The sequence below is a fragment of the Cynocephalus volans genome, chromosome 1, assembly GCF_027409185.1.
Source record: "Cynocephalus volans isolate mCynVol1 chromosome 1, mCynVol1.pri, whole genome shotgun sequence".
In the NCBI taxonomy this organism is placed as follows: domain Eukaryota; kingdom Metazoa; phylum Chordata; class Mammalia; order Dermoptera; family Cynocephalidae; genus Cynocephalus; species Cynocephalus volans.
This window is the reverse complement of record NC_084460.1, coordinates 122,781,844-122,798,292: the sequence shown is the minus strand read 5'-3', so window position 1 is coordinate 122,798,292 and position 16,449 is coordinate 122,781,844. Positions and strand designations below refer to the sequence as shown.

Below are 16,449 nucleotides of genomic sequence, written 5' to 3'. Positions count from 1 at the left end.
AGAGATCATGCAAGAGCCATAAACTTAAATGGGTTTTAGATGAGGTTTTGCTTACATTGCTTTTGAATTTATAAGGACAGGTCAGTGAATCCCTCAGCCTGAGCAGAAACCATACTCTTTCCAGTGCAGTTTACTGTACATTTTAGACCTGATTAGAGGAGGCTTTAGTAGCTCCTGATGTAGAGCCTCCGGCATCCACTGCCCTTTACATCAAAGGCTATTTGGTAGCTGGCCGGTTAGCACGTTTAGTTAGAGCATGGTGCTGATAACACCACGGCCCAGGGTTTGAGTCCTATACTGGCCAGCCAAAACATAAAAAGGCTATTTGGTTCCACTGTAGGGATTGACAAATTCACAACACATTTCACAATTCTAATGCATATTTCAGTTATATGCTCTGTCAAATAACTTATTCCACCTCAAAGCAAAAAAGGCCTTAATTTGGAACACAGAGAAAGCACTATCCAAATAAAGAAATTACTAAAAGAAAAGATTATTCCCTCCCCCACCATTTCTCGTTCAGTAGACCCAAGTTTGGTTGAATTTAATTTGTATCTCAGAATGCGAGAGTTTAAGTTATAAATCACAGCCCTACACAGAAGATCTGAACACACCAGTTCTTTTGAGAGTGTCATGTTCCAGCAAGTCTAATATAGCTGTAGCCTACCACAGAGTATTCCTTAAGGGTGGAGCACAGGACAGGTTGATTAAGGTCGCTTAAATCTTCATCTTTTGCCGCACATCAGAATTCAGATGGCTGACTTTCTGCATGATTTCTGATAGGAATCCAGTAGAGCTGGTTTCAGGGTTCACATTGACTCTTAAAGTTGTAACCTTCTTATCTAAAAGTTGCAGTCCACATGAAGTTCACAATGAGTGCAGCAAATGTGAGGTAGTCAAGCCTTAGAAAGGCTCAGTACTTCTGGCTTTCTACATGCAGAGGTGGGAGCTGTGTATCGCTGTATATTTCTGGTGGTCCTTGTGCTGTTTTCCTTGTTGTGGTGAACTTGGCCCCAGGAGGCCTATCCACACCACTAGTCACTGGGGTTTCTGTAACAATTTCTGGAGCAAGAGGAGTTTATAGTGGAGCTGATGTATTCCAGGGACCTGAAGATTTTTCTTTACCACCACCACCACCACCTTCTTCCCAGTTATCACCTGGATCTTCTCTCATTTTATTATCATCTTCTTCCTTCTCACTTATTCGCATTGCCTGGACCCTGAGGCCGCTGTAATCAAACTCTTTTTGTTGAGATTCTTTCCACTCATCTTCATCCTTCTTCACTGCCTTGATGATGCCCACAGTCTCTCCAGCACCCAGCCAGGCCACTGTACACACCCTGACAGCCACTATGCCCAGGACCCCACTGCTCCTGCTGGGGCCTACCACCTGGCTGCTCCAGTCCTTCCTCTTCTTCTTGTCCCTCCTGGCAAAGAAGTTTTCCAGGCTCAGCTCCTCCATCTTAGCCACGGCTGTGGCTTCCTTGGCCCAGAAGGGTGGGGCCAAGCGGTGGGCACTGCCCTTGGGACTCCAACCCACTTAGGCTCTTAATCAAAGGAGCAATAGCATCAGACCCATATTAGGTAAACTACTGATTGAGTTATATTGATTGATTATAGGGGTAGAGACTGCTGGTGGGAGACCAGGAAAGATGCAATGAGTGCCCAAGGTGGAGTCATTCTTCTGTTTGTTTATTCATTTATTATTTCATTCATTCAACAAAATTCACTGAGGTCCTACTATGTGCCAAGCTCTCTTCTGGGCACTGGGAATACAGCAGAGAACAAACAGACAAAAATCCCTACTTTGTAGAGTTTCACATTCCAGTTGGGGAGACCAGCAATAAACTAGATAAATAAGTAAAATATATAGTATATGCTATGGAATAAAAAATTAAAATAGGAAAGAATTTGAGATGTCAAGGGAAGGGTGGTGAGATTTCAGAAAGAAGAAACCTTACTGGGAAGATAACCTTTTGGGATAAAAACCTGAAGAAAGTAAACAGGCGACACAGTGTTTAGGAGAAAGCATTCCATTCAGAGAGAAGCTCAAGTGTAAAAGGGGGAGGGGTGGGGCTGGAGCCAAGTGAGAGACTTCATGGGAAGACTGGTTAGAAATGAGATCAGAATAGTTAGGGGTGGCAGAGGTGTGCGACCAGATCCTTTAAGACCTTGTCAACTCCTGTAAGGACTTCAGCTTTTTCTGAGCTCAGAAACCACTGGAGGTTTTGGACTGTGGGGTGCCGTGGCCACAGGCTGCTCTACTGAGAATAGACTGAAGCTGGAGGTCACAGGCATGAATGAATGAGGAGACCAGGTGAGAGATGGTGGTGGCTTGGGCCATAGTGGTGGCAGTGGTGGTTATGAGAAATGGTTAAATTCTGATTACATTTCGAAGGATTTGCTGATGGACCAGATGTGGGGAGTAAGACAAAGAGGAGTCCAGAATGACTCGTTGCTGTGGGAAGTTGTGGGAATGGAAAGGATGGCACAGATGTGAGGGAGAACATGAGGAAAAGAGATTGGAGGTGATATGATTGAGTGGCACTGGAGAGACTCTGAAATTATTGATTCCATTAACAGATGGGGAGTACCAGTGGAGAGGCGACTGTGTTTTAGGACAAGATGTGGACTTTTGTTTGGAACAGAATTTTTCGGTTTCAAGATAAATGTTCACTATTGAATTTTCAAAGTATTTTCTCTTTCTAGAAAATTTAGGGTACACGTGCTTCATATTTTAAAAGGAAGATAGAAAAAATCATTTGGGTTCCTGTGGAAAGCTAGGTATCATTTCCCATCCTTCTGAGTTAGGTTTTAACATATGAGTTTCATTATTGTATGTGAGATGCTCTCAATTTTTCAAACATCCACAGGTTTTTTTTGTAAGCATCTACAGTTTTTAAGTACAAATTTCAGTATAAGCTTAAATTCAACAATGCATTCTTTAAAAAAGCCTATTAATATTTTTGTTAACTTTTCTTCTGTTTTGGATCATCCATACTACTACTTCTCTCCAGTCTTATATCCCTTTATGTTCTTTCTAGATATAAAATTGTAGGAATAATAAAGAGTTGACTCTCCATCTTGATGGAGAAGGTGGTATGAAAAAGAAATAGAACTCATAAGGACATTTAAACAAAGACAGGACAGATAAAGAGAAATAAAGAGCAGAGAGATTGAATCTTTCATAAAAAGTGGGAATAAATTGAATTTTCAATCCTTATATATTCATCTATAATGAATATAGGAATAGTATCCCTTGGAATAGGACTTCATTTGTGTCCATGCAGTATTATTAACAGTGCACTGTGCAGCTGTTGAAATGAAAATGCTACAATTGGAACATGTATTTTCAATTAATAGGTTTGATACAGCACCACTTTTAAGCTTCAGTCTCCATCTGACAAAGAGACCTTTAATATGCATTTGGCCAGCATTGAAACAAAGATTTAGCAATCTATATTTTTCTACCCCTGTTTTACTTGGAGCATCTGACCTAGCCTTCTGGAATGGGTACCCCTGCACACCTGACTTCCTGTATCTCTTGGCTTTCGTAAGTCTCAAAATATGAAAGTAGCAGTTTTCTGACAAGCTCTTCCTAATGGTGTTTTATTTCTGTGTAGTACCAATGAAAATTCAGGAAAAAATTATTTTGCCACTTTTCTCTTATTAACATCATAGATAAATAAGGAACTTTGAATAATGAATTATAAGTCATTTCTTCTTTTATGATCTGGAAGCAAATCATACAAAAAAATTGTAAATGGCATTACTCTATAGTAGTGAATGGCATTATTCTGTAATGTGAAATATTATAATGCATGCCCAGCAAACAATTAAAAAATTTCTGGGCTGGCCAGTTGGCTCAGTTGATTAGAACATGGTGCTGATAACACCAAAGCCCAGGGTTCAATCCTTGTACCAGCCAGCCACTGAGAAAAAAAAAAAATCTAGAGGGTGAACTTATACCTGCCCTTAATCATAGGTGTATCAAGTTATTCTCATAACACATGCCATGTTATCTTTCAATTCAGAGTAATTTTCATTAATGTTAGCAATAGATAACATTTACTAACACGTATAGTAAACTAGCATGTATAGTAAACATTGACTTTCTAGAAATATATTCCATTGTGAAATGCTTTGTAGCTGGCAAAGTTACATATAAAACGATCATAACAAAAAAGATGAATTGTTATACTAAGTGGTTTTGTGACAGCTGCTTAGATGTCTGAAAAAAAAATGAGGAAGACAAACCTAGATCCCTGCCTTATCACTTAAGTAAATTTCAGTTGGATCAAAGACTAAATGTAAAAAATGAACCATACACGTATTAGAGAATGACTGTTTTAAAGAATCTGAGAGTGGAGAAGGCCTTTCAACTAAGACACAAATCCCAGAAGCCATAAAAGAAAAGCTTGATACATTTGGCTACATAAAAATTTAGAATATTTTCATGATTAAATATATTGTAAAACAAAGTCAAAAGACAAGTTAAAAACTGGGAGAAATTTGCAACAATAAGACAAATGGGGTAATTTCCTTAGTTGATAAGAATTCTTTCAAATAAATAAGAAAAATAGTAACTCAGTAGGAAAATGGGTAATGGATATGAGCAAGCAATTACAGAAATCAAAATACAAATGACATGAACTTTTCAGAAAAGATATTCAACTTGCCATCGTAATTAAAGAAATGAAAATTAAAATAACAGATGTCTGTTTACTGGCAAAAGTAAAAAAAGTATGAATGTGCGCTGTTGCCTTAGGTATGGGGGAAAACAGGCATTGCTGATATGTGAGCAGTTTGGGGCATTCTATTTGGAGGGCATTTTGGCAATATCAGATTCAAAATCTACATCTCCTTTAATCCAGTATTTGCACTTACAGAAAATTAGCCAACATAGAAAGCTCTGCCAGTTTGTAAGGACTACCATGTTTGCGCAGCTTTGCTTGTAATAGCCGAAGGCTGGATGCAACCCAGATGCCCTCAACAGAGGACTAGTTATAGTGCAGTCTATAATGGAACAGTATGCAGCTGTGAAAAGGATGTAAAAGTTCTATAAGTGCTGGTATGGAACTATCTCCAAGATATATTGTTTAGTAAAAAGGCAAAATTTAGAACATTATGTTTAATATGATTCTACTTAGAAAAACATGGAAGGGATATATTCCAGTTTTTGGCAAGGACTAATTCTGGAAGAAGCATTACCATTGGTTGTTTCTGGGGAGGGGGCCTAAAGAACTAGAAGTCTGGGTTTTTATTTTATACTCTTCTCTACTCTTGGGAATATTTTTACCATGCACATATGCTACCTTTTTGTTTATTTGTTTGTTTTGTTTTGTTTTATTTTTTTAATTGCTCTTTTATTAATTTTTTTTTTACATTCTAGGATATTGTTGCAGAGCAGTTGGGAAGGAGGGAGAGAGGGGAAAGAGGAATGAAATGTGATGGAAGGAGGAGGAAGCGGGGGTGGGATTGAGGCCTGTGGCACCACCCTCATTCCCACAGGGGAGACCAGGGGGCTTCCAGTGGTGGCTTAGTCATTGCCAGGCAGGCTGGGTACAGATGTCGGGGGGGGGTGTGTGGCAAAAGCCCTCGTCCCCCCACCACCCCAGCTTGGGAACCCAGGACCCTTCTTTCTGCGGCTTGGTGGTTGTCCCTGGGCTGGCTGTGGGTGTCAGGGGGGGCGTGGCCAAGGTCCGAGACCTCACCACTACCTTGGCCCTGGACAGCCCAGGTCGCTTCCTGCAGTGGCTTGGGGGTCATCACTGGGGTGGTTGTGTGTGTCGGGGTGTATGGCTGAGGCCTTCATCCCCCCCTTGGGACTGGTTGTAGATGTCAGGGGTCATTACTGAGGCCCCTAGCCCTCCCCTCTTCCTGGCTTGGTAGCCCAGGGGACTTCTGGTCCTTCTAGGTGTTATAGGTGTTCTTTGGTGAAATGAGACCTTTACTAATATCAAACTTTGTATCTGGTTGCAGGTACTTTGTTTTTTCTTTCAGTTCTGTGTTGCATTATTTGCTGTTCCCACCACTTAAACTCTGTGCTGGAACTAATTTGTTGTCCTTTGCTTACTTCTAAAATGGAGGAACTTCCTGTGGGGACCAGTACTTGAGCTGTGTGGTTGAGCTAAATTGCTGCTTTGCTGCTGATTCCCTGGGGAAGGCTTTTTGTGCAGATCAGGGTTTAATAGTTGACTTTATAGATACTTCTGGGTCTAGTGAAATCTGGTGCACCTGGGTTGTGTAGAAACTCTGATCTGGGCCTGAGTCTTTTCATCAAACTGCACCCCATGCAATTCTATATTCCTGACCAGTCTCCTCTGAGTGGTTTTTGGCTGATTGGGCTGCAGATCAGCTGTCCTTGCTGTCCCATTGTTCTCCCAGTGGACCTCCACAGCCCGTGCTGCAAACACTTCCCATGGGACGGGCTGTGCACTGGTCCCTTGAGATGACTCACTGGCCTTTGAGTGGCTCCTTTTATCCAGTTGTTCTGGCTCCTCACTCCTATGTGGGTCCACAGGAACCCTATTAGTGGTCTTGCTGGCCTGGGGGTCACCAAGGCCCTCTTCTCCACTGCAGCCTCCAAGCAACTTCATCTGAGGGGCACAGCTGTGGCTTCTGCCGGCTCCTGTTCCATGTGTTCAGCAGCTCCAGCCTGGAAGCAGCTGGGGCTTGAAACGTTGGAGCGGTTTTTTCTTTCTCTCATTGTGGCTTCTCCCACCTTCATGCACTCCATAGGTCTCTCCTCCTCTTCCCCTGAGCTCTAGAAACCCCAGCTTGGCTGTCATTGCTTTTTTTATAGTTGTAAATTGGTTGATTTGTGGGAGAGAGTGACGGTGGGGACCGTCTGTTCCTCAATCTTGACTGGAAGTCCCCATATACTACCTTTTTGACTGAAAGCACTAGTGAGGTAAAACTAAAATGACCACATCAGAGCTTCAGTAATGAGAATAAGAAAAGACAAGGAAGGGTTGTATGTAAATTTCTCCAGTATGGAAATGTAGACCTTCTGATGTGGTAAGGAACAATCGGTAGATTTAAGAACTAAGATTCTTCTCTGTGAAATACATAATATTCAGATTCTCGTAGATCAGTGTTTTTAAAAATATGACCCAGAGACTACCTGCTTATTAAAATACAGATCCCTGGGTCCCACTCTCATCCTAGTCAATTAGGCTCTGGGGTGAACCCTAAGAATGAACAGTTTTAACAAGCTCTTGTGGTTAATCTTATGCTCATTTAAGTTTGACAACTCCCCCATTAGGCACATAGCACCTTCACTGTAAATAGTAATTAATTGAGCAAATTGCATTGTGCTTGTCCGTCCCACAATATAATCACATTATATATATACTTAGTGTCTTATTTTAAAGCAGATTAGGTTAAGCCTTTAATAGTTCTATTTGCCCCAGTTTGACTCTTAAAACTCCAGGGGTCGGGTTTAATGGCTGTATTTTTACAAGGTGGTCAGATGGGCTTCAGATAAGAGTGAGTGGTAAGAGAGTGTAACCACTCATGATAATCATTTAACAGGGGAAAAAGGGAGTGAAAAAGGTGTGCAGGGCTGGCCGATTAGCTCGGTTGGTTAGGGCTTGCTGCCCATAGCACCAAGTCAAGGGTTTGGATCCCTGTACTGGCCAGTCGCCTCCTCTCCCCACCCCCCAAAAAAAGGTGTGTAAAAATTATCTTTAGAGCTTTGGGAAAACTTTTTCTCCCCTTTTTTGTCTTTAAGTCTGTCGAAAAAACAAACTGTTTTTCCTCTGCTCTCACACCACAATCGATACAGGAGACTTCTGTGACCAAATGCGTGGGGGTTTTTCCCCACACACCAAGCAAGGAATCAGTCCTTCAGTGGACAACAGCAGGGTGTCCTCTAATTCAGTTCAATTCCGACACTGTCTACTGGGAGGTAGCATTAGATCCCAGGGTCAAGGACTCCGTCCCATAAGACTGCCCCCACTTGTGATGCCCCAGGGTATTTTGCCTGTGCTTCTAACCAATAGGCTATAATTTGGGGTTCCCACAGCTTCTTCCTTGGGTTCCATTAATTTGCTGAGCGGCTCACAGAACTTAGGGGAACGCTTACTTACATTTTCCATGTTATTAGAAAGGATATTATAAAGGATACAGATGAAGAGATGCAGAGGGCGAGGTGGGGGGAGGGGTGCGGAGCTTCTGTGCCCTCCCCGGGTGTGCCACCCTCCAGGAACCTCCACATGTTCAGTTATCCAGGAATTCCCAGAACCCTGTGCTGTTGGGGTTTTATGGAAGCTTCATTACTTATGCATGATTGATTAAATCATTGGTGATCAACTCAACCTTTAACCCCTTTCCCCTCCCCAGAGATTGGGGATTGGGACCGAAAGTCTCAACTCTCTAATCCTGCCTTGGTCTTTCTGGTGACTGGTCCCCATCCTGAAGCCTAGGGGCTGCCAGCCACCAGTCAACTCATTAGCATAGAAAAAGACACATTACTTTGGAGATTTCCAAGGATTTTAGGAGTTGTATACCAGGAAGTGGGGGACAAAGACCAAATATATATTTCACAGAATCACATTGAGATATGGCTATTTCTCAGACATTTTTTCCAAGGGCCCACAATGTCATATATGAATTTTTTATTTACTTTTTTCTTGTTCAATATATCATACATATGTAGAAATACATAAAACATACAGTTTAGTGAAATAATCATCAAGCAGATACCCATGTACCATTACCCAGTTTAAAACTTCAGAAGTCCCCTGCATGCCCCTTCCTGATGATAATCTTCCCTCCTGTACGTCATCACAATCTTGAATGTGGATAGGATTTTCAGAGTACACTGAGTTGAAAGTCAGTATTAATATATTCAAAATCTATTGCAAATGTCTATCCATTCTTTTCTTTGAAATAAGGATTTACCTCAGGTTTTTCTTCTCTTAATACTAAAAGGAACAAACAATTAAAACTCTATTTTATTAGCAACAAAATGATTATAGGAACAAAATAGATAGGCCAGAAGCAGATGTTGATAATAATTTAATATATAATAAAAACCATAAGTAAGTAGTAGTATTAAATAATTCATATTTTATTAAATGTAGGTTTATCTAAGTGTTTTGGCAAAATGGTTACGTATTAAGAAAAGAATTGAATTCTTTGCATCACACATTAAAATATATTCCTGATGGATTGGAGAGCTACATATTTAAGATGAGACAGGATAAGAAAAAATTAATCTTATCCCGAAAGAGATTGCTTTTTTCCAAGCATAATAACAATGAAAAAAATCACAAAGGGAAAGATTCGTGATTAGGGTTAGGCTAACATTTTAACTACTTCAGCGTTTTGAACCTGTATGCTTCAAAACAGATCATTAAATTAAAACACAAACTGGGAGAAATATGTGTTGCAAATATGATAGGTAATTTGTAAATGATATATAAATATATTAGCATTTTTGAAAATTGAATGGAAAAATGGATATAATAAACATACCTAAATGTTGATTCCCAGATTTCATTATTTAAATTCATAATTCAACAGTCAACGTTTATTGACAGCCTATGAACATATTAGTCAAGTGCAGGCTAAGCAGTGTGACAAAGAGACCAAAGATACAGAGGCTCAAAAAAACGTTTATTTTTCTCTCAAGGGACAGTTTAAAAGACAGTGGGTTATTTAAGGCAGGTAGGCAGCTCTCTTCTATCAGGTTCTCCAGGGACCTAAGTTCCTTCTCTGTTGTTGGTCCAACATCCCTTAGAGTGATATCCTTGTCCCCATGGTCGAATCTAGCTCATTATTCTGCCATTGTAACCCACAGGAAGGGGAGCTAGGACATCCAAGGCAAGTGACTGCATCATTAGGTGATGACTCAGGTTGTATGTAACATTTCTGCTCATGTCTCATTGGTACAGACTTATCACATGGCCACACCTTTTTTGCAAGAGAGCTTAGAAATGTAGCTCAGCCGCCATGTACCCTGTTAAAACTCAAGGCTGCTATAACAAAAGAAAGAAAGGGTGGATAGTTAGGAGAAAGTAGTCTCTGCCATCGAAGGCTTCCATGTATCCATACCCCTGCAGAGAACATATTCATCCTTCTTCAAAGTAGAAAACCTAAAGTCCTGTCCAATTATTGCATCCAACTCAAAATCTGGAATCTCTGGTTTCTATCAGGTCTTTGTGGTTCTCTGGGAGTAACTCCTTTCATTGTCCCATGTGGCTTTTGGCTTTGTCCTCCAGTCTTTTTGTCCGTTATCTCAGTGGCTATACCCGAAGTTGGGTGCTATGCCCTTTTTGGGGGCTACACAGCTTTCACATTTCACTTTCTGCCTGGTTCTGATTTGGGGACCTAAAGGTTGCTTTAGGGACCAAGCAATCTTAAACTATTGTAGAACTGTTTTGTACAATCTTGGCAGTATACTTCCCTTCAACACTTAGTAGTCTTCTGACCTATTTATATCAAGTAGGTTCCATGTAAATGTAGCCACACCAAAAGATTTTTACTTCTGGTTATGTTTCTTACACCTGTTGAATCTCTTTCTTTCTCTACCAGCTTTTGTGCTCAGCCCATCCCTGTTCCCACAATTTAGTGGTGACTACTGTGAAAAAAGTAGGCCTGCGTAGGAAAATAACACCATTCACCTGATCTCTGCTGCTAGACAAGCTCTGAAAGACATTTTATTTCTTGCCATTTGGGTTCAGAAGCAACGTGAAGCTTTAAATTCCTGGATTCTCATCAATTTCGATTTTAGGCCTCAGGCAGAGAGAAACTCTTAGCAGAGCTCTTAACTCTTCCATCCATGCTTGCAAACCAGCTAACCCTTGCCTGACTTTATCAGCACCGCACTCTCCCGAGTGAGCCATGGGCCAGCCCTTGCCTGACTTTATATCTGTCTTACAGTGCCATCCTAAAATCAGCAAGGGGCAGGAAACACAGAGTAATGTTCTGATGTTTTCCCAGCCAGCTCCAGGTTATCACAAGCAGTGGTTTTCCTGTGGCTCACAAATCACTTACCTTTTCAGCCTATAGCCTAACCATTGAGTCAGTGGTTAACCTGCTATAATAAGGAGACCCAAAGATAGAATGGCTCAAACAAGATAGTATTTCTTATTTAACAGTCCAAGGTTGGCAGGTGGCTCAGGGCAGGTAGGCAGTTCTGATTTACAAGGTCATCTAGGGACCTAAGCTCCTTCTATCCTGTTGCTCCCTTAGGGAGATGACCTTGACAGTACAGTTGACAGCCAGTTCATTGGCACTATAGTCCTATTTCATCCCACAGGAAAAGGGAGAGCAGAGAGAGAGCAGTTGACCTTGAAGTCCTCCCACTCTAATCTCATTGGCCCAAACTTAGTAACAAGGCCCCAGCTAGCTATAAGACAGGCTTAGAAATGTAGACTGTAGCTTACCCTAGCAAAAACTTGGGGTGCTCTATATGTAAAAGGAAAATAGAATGGATATTGGGGGATAGTTAATTGTCTTCACCACAGGCAAATTGGCTACCTATGTGGGAGAAAAAGAGCATTTTGTATCCTCACCTCATACTGTGCATCAAAATAAATTCAGATGAACTAAACAGTTAAATCTTTAGCTGAAAAACAATATATGGGAATATTTATCTGATCACAACATGGGAAAGATTTTTTCTGACCATGAAAATAAAGGAAAAGCATAAAGAGAAAAATTGATACATCTGACTACTTACAAATTGCTAAATTTTTGCTTCAAAAAAATAGACCAACTAGAAAAAAATATTTGTCAAAATAAGAGAAATAACAGGTAAACAATTAGATAAGTATATAAAGCACTCATTCAAAATGAGAAATACTGCAATATACAATTGTTGGTTTTTCCCCACCAAAACTCATGTTGAAGTTTAATTGCCAGTGTGTCAGTGTTGGGAGGTGGTACCTAGTGGGAGGTGTTTGGGTCATGGATCTCCACCCAACGGGGTGGCTTGTTGCTGTTCTGGCATTAGCCAGTGGGTGGATTCTTGCTCTCAGGAGACAGAGTGGACTAGTTCCTGTGAGAGCAGGTTGTTACCAAGGGAGGACCCTCTTTGTGTTTGGCCCCTTTGCATGTGTCTGCTTCCCCTTTGACCTTCCACATGTTGTGACATGACACAAATGCCCTCACCAGAAGCCAGGCAGGTGCCAGTGTCATGCTTCTTGGACTTCCCTGCCTCCAGAATCGTGAGCCAAACAAACCTCTGTTCTTTATAAATTGCCCAGTCTCAGGTATTCTGTTATAGCAGCACAAAATGGGCTAAAACATCAACTGACTTTGAAATAGGGAGATTATTCTGTATTATCCAGGTAGGCCTGATGTAATCACAAAAGTCCTTAAAAGAGTGACAGAAGAAGAAATCAGAGAAGGACTCAAGCTGCAGTTGCAGGCCTTGAAGATAGAGGAAGGGGGCCATGAGCCAAGGAATACAGACAGTTGCTAACAGCTAGAAAAGACAAGGAAACAGAATATCTCCTAGACCGTCTGGAAAGGAATACAGCCCTGCCAATAACACCTTGATTTTACCCCTAGAGACTCATATTCGACTTCTGATTTACAGAACTTTAAGGTAATAAATTTATGTTGTTTTAACTACTAAGTTTGTGGTAATTTGTTACGGTAACAATAGGAAACTAATACACCAAGGGGTGTGTGTGTTTTTAAATAGTGATACTCAATGCTTATGAAGCAGGCATTGTTGATCACTACTGACAGGAATGTAAATTACTACAAACTCTTCTGAAAAGTAACTTGGGAGTATGTCTCATAAGGCCTAAAATCTAAAATGTTCGCACACTTTGACTTACCGACCCTAAAGAAGTACATTTGTCCCTTGAGCAGCACAGGTTTGAACTGTGCAGGGCTACTTATATGTGGACTTTTTCAATGAATGTACACTGCAGTATTGTTAATGTATTTCTCTTATGAGTTTCTTAATAACATTTTCTTTTCTCTAGCTTACTTTATTGCAAGAATTGTAAGAATACAGTATATAATACATATTATATGTAAAATATGTGGTAACCAACTGTTTATTTTATCAGTAGGGCTTCTGGTCAACAGTAACGTTTTTGTGGGGCCAAAAATTATATGCAGATTTTCAACTGCACAGGGGGTCAGCACCCCTAACCTCCGCAGTGTTCAAGGGTCAACTGTAATTTGGAAAGTGGCTAATATTTGCATACAAAGATTGTTATACAAGCATTATTATTAGCAAATAAGTTGTTGGAAACAACTTAACTACCCAACATTAGGAAAATGGATAAATGAGTTTTTCTGCATCTGTCTAATAGACTATCACAAAATTCTTAACAATTGTGATTATAAAGAGTCTTTAGTGAAGTGAAAAAATGCATGTGATAGACTTTTAAGTTAAAATGATATAGTGCATAAAACTGTATATTCAATATGATATCTGTGATTACCTGGGCTAAGTATTGATTGAGAGAGAGATGCGTTGGAAAAAAAACTGGAAAAAAAAAAAAGACTGGAAAATCAAAATATTAGTACTGGTTGTCTTAATTGAGGTATTGAATTTGTAGGTGATTTTTTTCTTCTTTTTTTCTTCTCAAAATTTTCTACTGTGAGTATGCATACTTTTAAAGTAAAAGGGCAAAATAAAAGTTATGAGACAAGAAAAAATGTATGAGAGAAAATGGGGGGAGGTATACATCTCTCAAACCAGGACAAAGTCCATTTTTCCCTGCCAAGAGATTATCAAATTTGTCCCCAATAAAAATCCCGTGATATAGATAAAGTATATTTGGAGAAACTGAAACAGAAAGAAAATAAGTGATTCACCAAAGATTATACAGTTGATAAATTTAGCTGAGTCTAGAAGATGAGTCCTCTAATATCTAATCCAATATTCTTTTTACTGTGTTTTTTTATGTACTTTCTATAACCAGTACCTGGTAAGTTATTTGCTTCTTTAGGGCCAAGACTGTAATAACTCATCTTTATATTCCCTTTAGTGTCTAGCTGCAGGTGCCTTGACCAGATATTTTTACCTGAAACATAATTGGCCAAAATCACTTAAGGATACAAAAGTAAAACAAATTTTCATAGAACTAAACTTGAGGCTATGATAACAACGTCTTTGGAAGGCTTGTTACTTTCCTGTCATCATCTCTATTTCTCCTTTTATAACTTCCTTTTTCTTGTAGTTGATTCATAACATCTCTGGCCCTTTTAATTGCCCTGTCTTTTCTTGGGCTAAATAAAGTAAAACTGTTTCTAGCACTTTTGCCATTTTCAAGAAATCCTATAACATATGAGTTCATTTTAATGTGAGGTGATTAGGAATTGGGAGAAAGTTTCTGAACTGTTGGCATATTGAGTCTTAGAGGTAAGCATTTTTATGGATTCTAAATTGTTTCATGTTAAAGACATATAAAATTTAAGTTAAGAATACTGGACTTTCACTGAGTTTCTAAAAAGCCAACTCTGTAATGTTATTATCAGTGATAGTCATAATAAACTAGCCATTTATAAAGTGGGTCTGTGCACAGAAAAATATGCCAGGTATTGCATGCCTTTGGACATAAGAACCTTGGGTTATCTTAACAATCAATGATATTTATTATTACTGTTACTAATAGAGAACCTTCAGAATGAGATCATGTGGGAGAGTAGAGAGGTTTGTGAACTGATAAAATCATTTCTGATTTTGATTTCTAGTCCTTGCTTAGCCATTAACTAGTTATATGATGACTGGAGCTTCCTCGTTTTTAGAGAAGTGAAAGTTATAAAATCATAAATGTGACTTTAAATGTGTTATTAATCTTTCTGGAAGGGGGTGGGTTATCTGGGTGAGGTCTGAAGTCTCTTCCAGCTATAAAAATCTTTATTCCTCAGACCCTGTAAAAAATTTTTTAAAAATATTTTAATTCTAAAACATCATATCCTAAGTAGAAATAATTTAGGAATCATAGATATTCATTCCAGGATGTCTGAAAGCAAAAGGTTAGAAACCAGAATTTCATTAAATGCAAACTGAAGTGTCAAGTACATCAGAAGACATGAACTATATAGATCTTCAGTTTGAACTTCAGCTATTGGCATTTGTTTGAAGCTATGGTATATTGAGATATATGAAAAGGAAAACAGCTTTGTGCAGCTGTGTACAAATGCCATCCCACATGACACTGCAGGCCTTGTCCTCTCTTTGGGCACTAGAGGAGGGCTGTAGGTGCCTAGAGCAGCGCAGGTCTTGGCAGGACCCATGGTGGAGGCCACATTGGGTCCTCTCCTAGGCCTCCCACAGGCTAGCAAGCCTCAGCAGTACTAACACTAGTGGGCAGTACCCAGTCTCCCTAGTCTCCACCATCATGGCTCTGCCAATGCAGGAGAAACTCCAGATCTTTAATCTAATCCTCTCAACCTGCTAGAAACATTCCCCTCTCACTCATTTTTCTACCTGGCTTGTGGGGATGAGATGAAACAGGCTCCAGAAGTGGGCAGAATTGAGTAAGGATTAAAAAAAGGAAAAGGGAAAATGAAAAAGACTTGAGGGAGAAGGGAAGAAAAGGGAGCTTGGGGGGCAGGAGACAAATCAGGAGAGGAAGTTAAAGAGTCAGTGTGCAGGGATGAAGGGGAGGCAGCACACCTCGCCCTGGGCAGATCTCTCGCAGCGTGACCTGCAGAGCTGCAGAAGAAAGGCAGTCCCCTGACTGTGAGGAAGCAAGAGTCAGACCCCTTGAATTAACTGGGCGACCTGCGGGGACAGCTCCCTTTCTGCCATCCCCCTGAGGTCCACTGTGCTGGAGACAGTAATGTCACATTGGCCTGGCTTTCACCACCCTCAACATCTTTTTTTCTAAAAGCCTAATTTCCAGAATATTTGTGAATCACATTGTTTTTTTGTTGCTGAAGTTAAACTTTTTAAAATTTATAAATGAAATTGATCTGGTACATGCATTCGGATAGCTTTGTGAGGTTTAAACACAGTGTAGTTGTATATTTCAGTGACTACATGTCCCCGTACTTGGTTCAGACCTTGCGTTCTCAAGAGCATTCACACTGCCTTCGCACTTTGTGAGTGAGGCACTCGGGGATTTAGAAGCCATGGTCCTGACCTACAAGGAACTTAACTTTTACTTGGCAGCACAAAGCTGAGGCATGCAATGACAACACAAAAATGAACATTAAATTATGCAATTGACTTCACTTTACTGAAGATTGTGAATCACGTCTCTTGTTTTTCTGTGTTGTTTTTAACCATCAGCCCAGATCAATAGGTATTACTTCCTGAAAGCCAGCTTCTTTCCCAAGTGCTTAGCAAGCACTGGGACAATCATAAGTCACATTTTATCTTAATGTGTGAAGGCAGAGACACTTTTCAGTTCAGACTGTTGACTTGAGCTTGGTGTTTTTTCTTTTCACTTTGCCAAGTTTATATACCTAATTTTTGTTCTTGTATCTGTTTCTTACTCCTAGAATGACTAGTATGTGCAC

General features: G+C 40.1%; 2 protein-coding genes across 2 annotated transcripts in view; one reads left to right on the top strand and one right to left on the bottom strand.

Annotated features, from left to right (window-relative positions):
* Positions 1 to 16,449, top strand: part of SLC49A4 (solute carrier family 49 member 4) — a 72,050-nt gene that overhangs the window by 12,377 nt on the left and 43,224 nt on the right. The window lies entirely within an intron of this gene.
* On the bottom strand, positions 914 to 5,769 carry LOC134386807 (protein CDV3 homolog). Its single transcript, XM_063108934.1, is given in 2 exon segments — positions 914 to 1,522; positions 5,611 to 5,769. Coding segments are annotated over 2 exon segments (768 nt in total).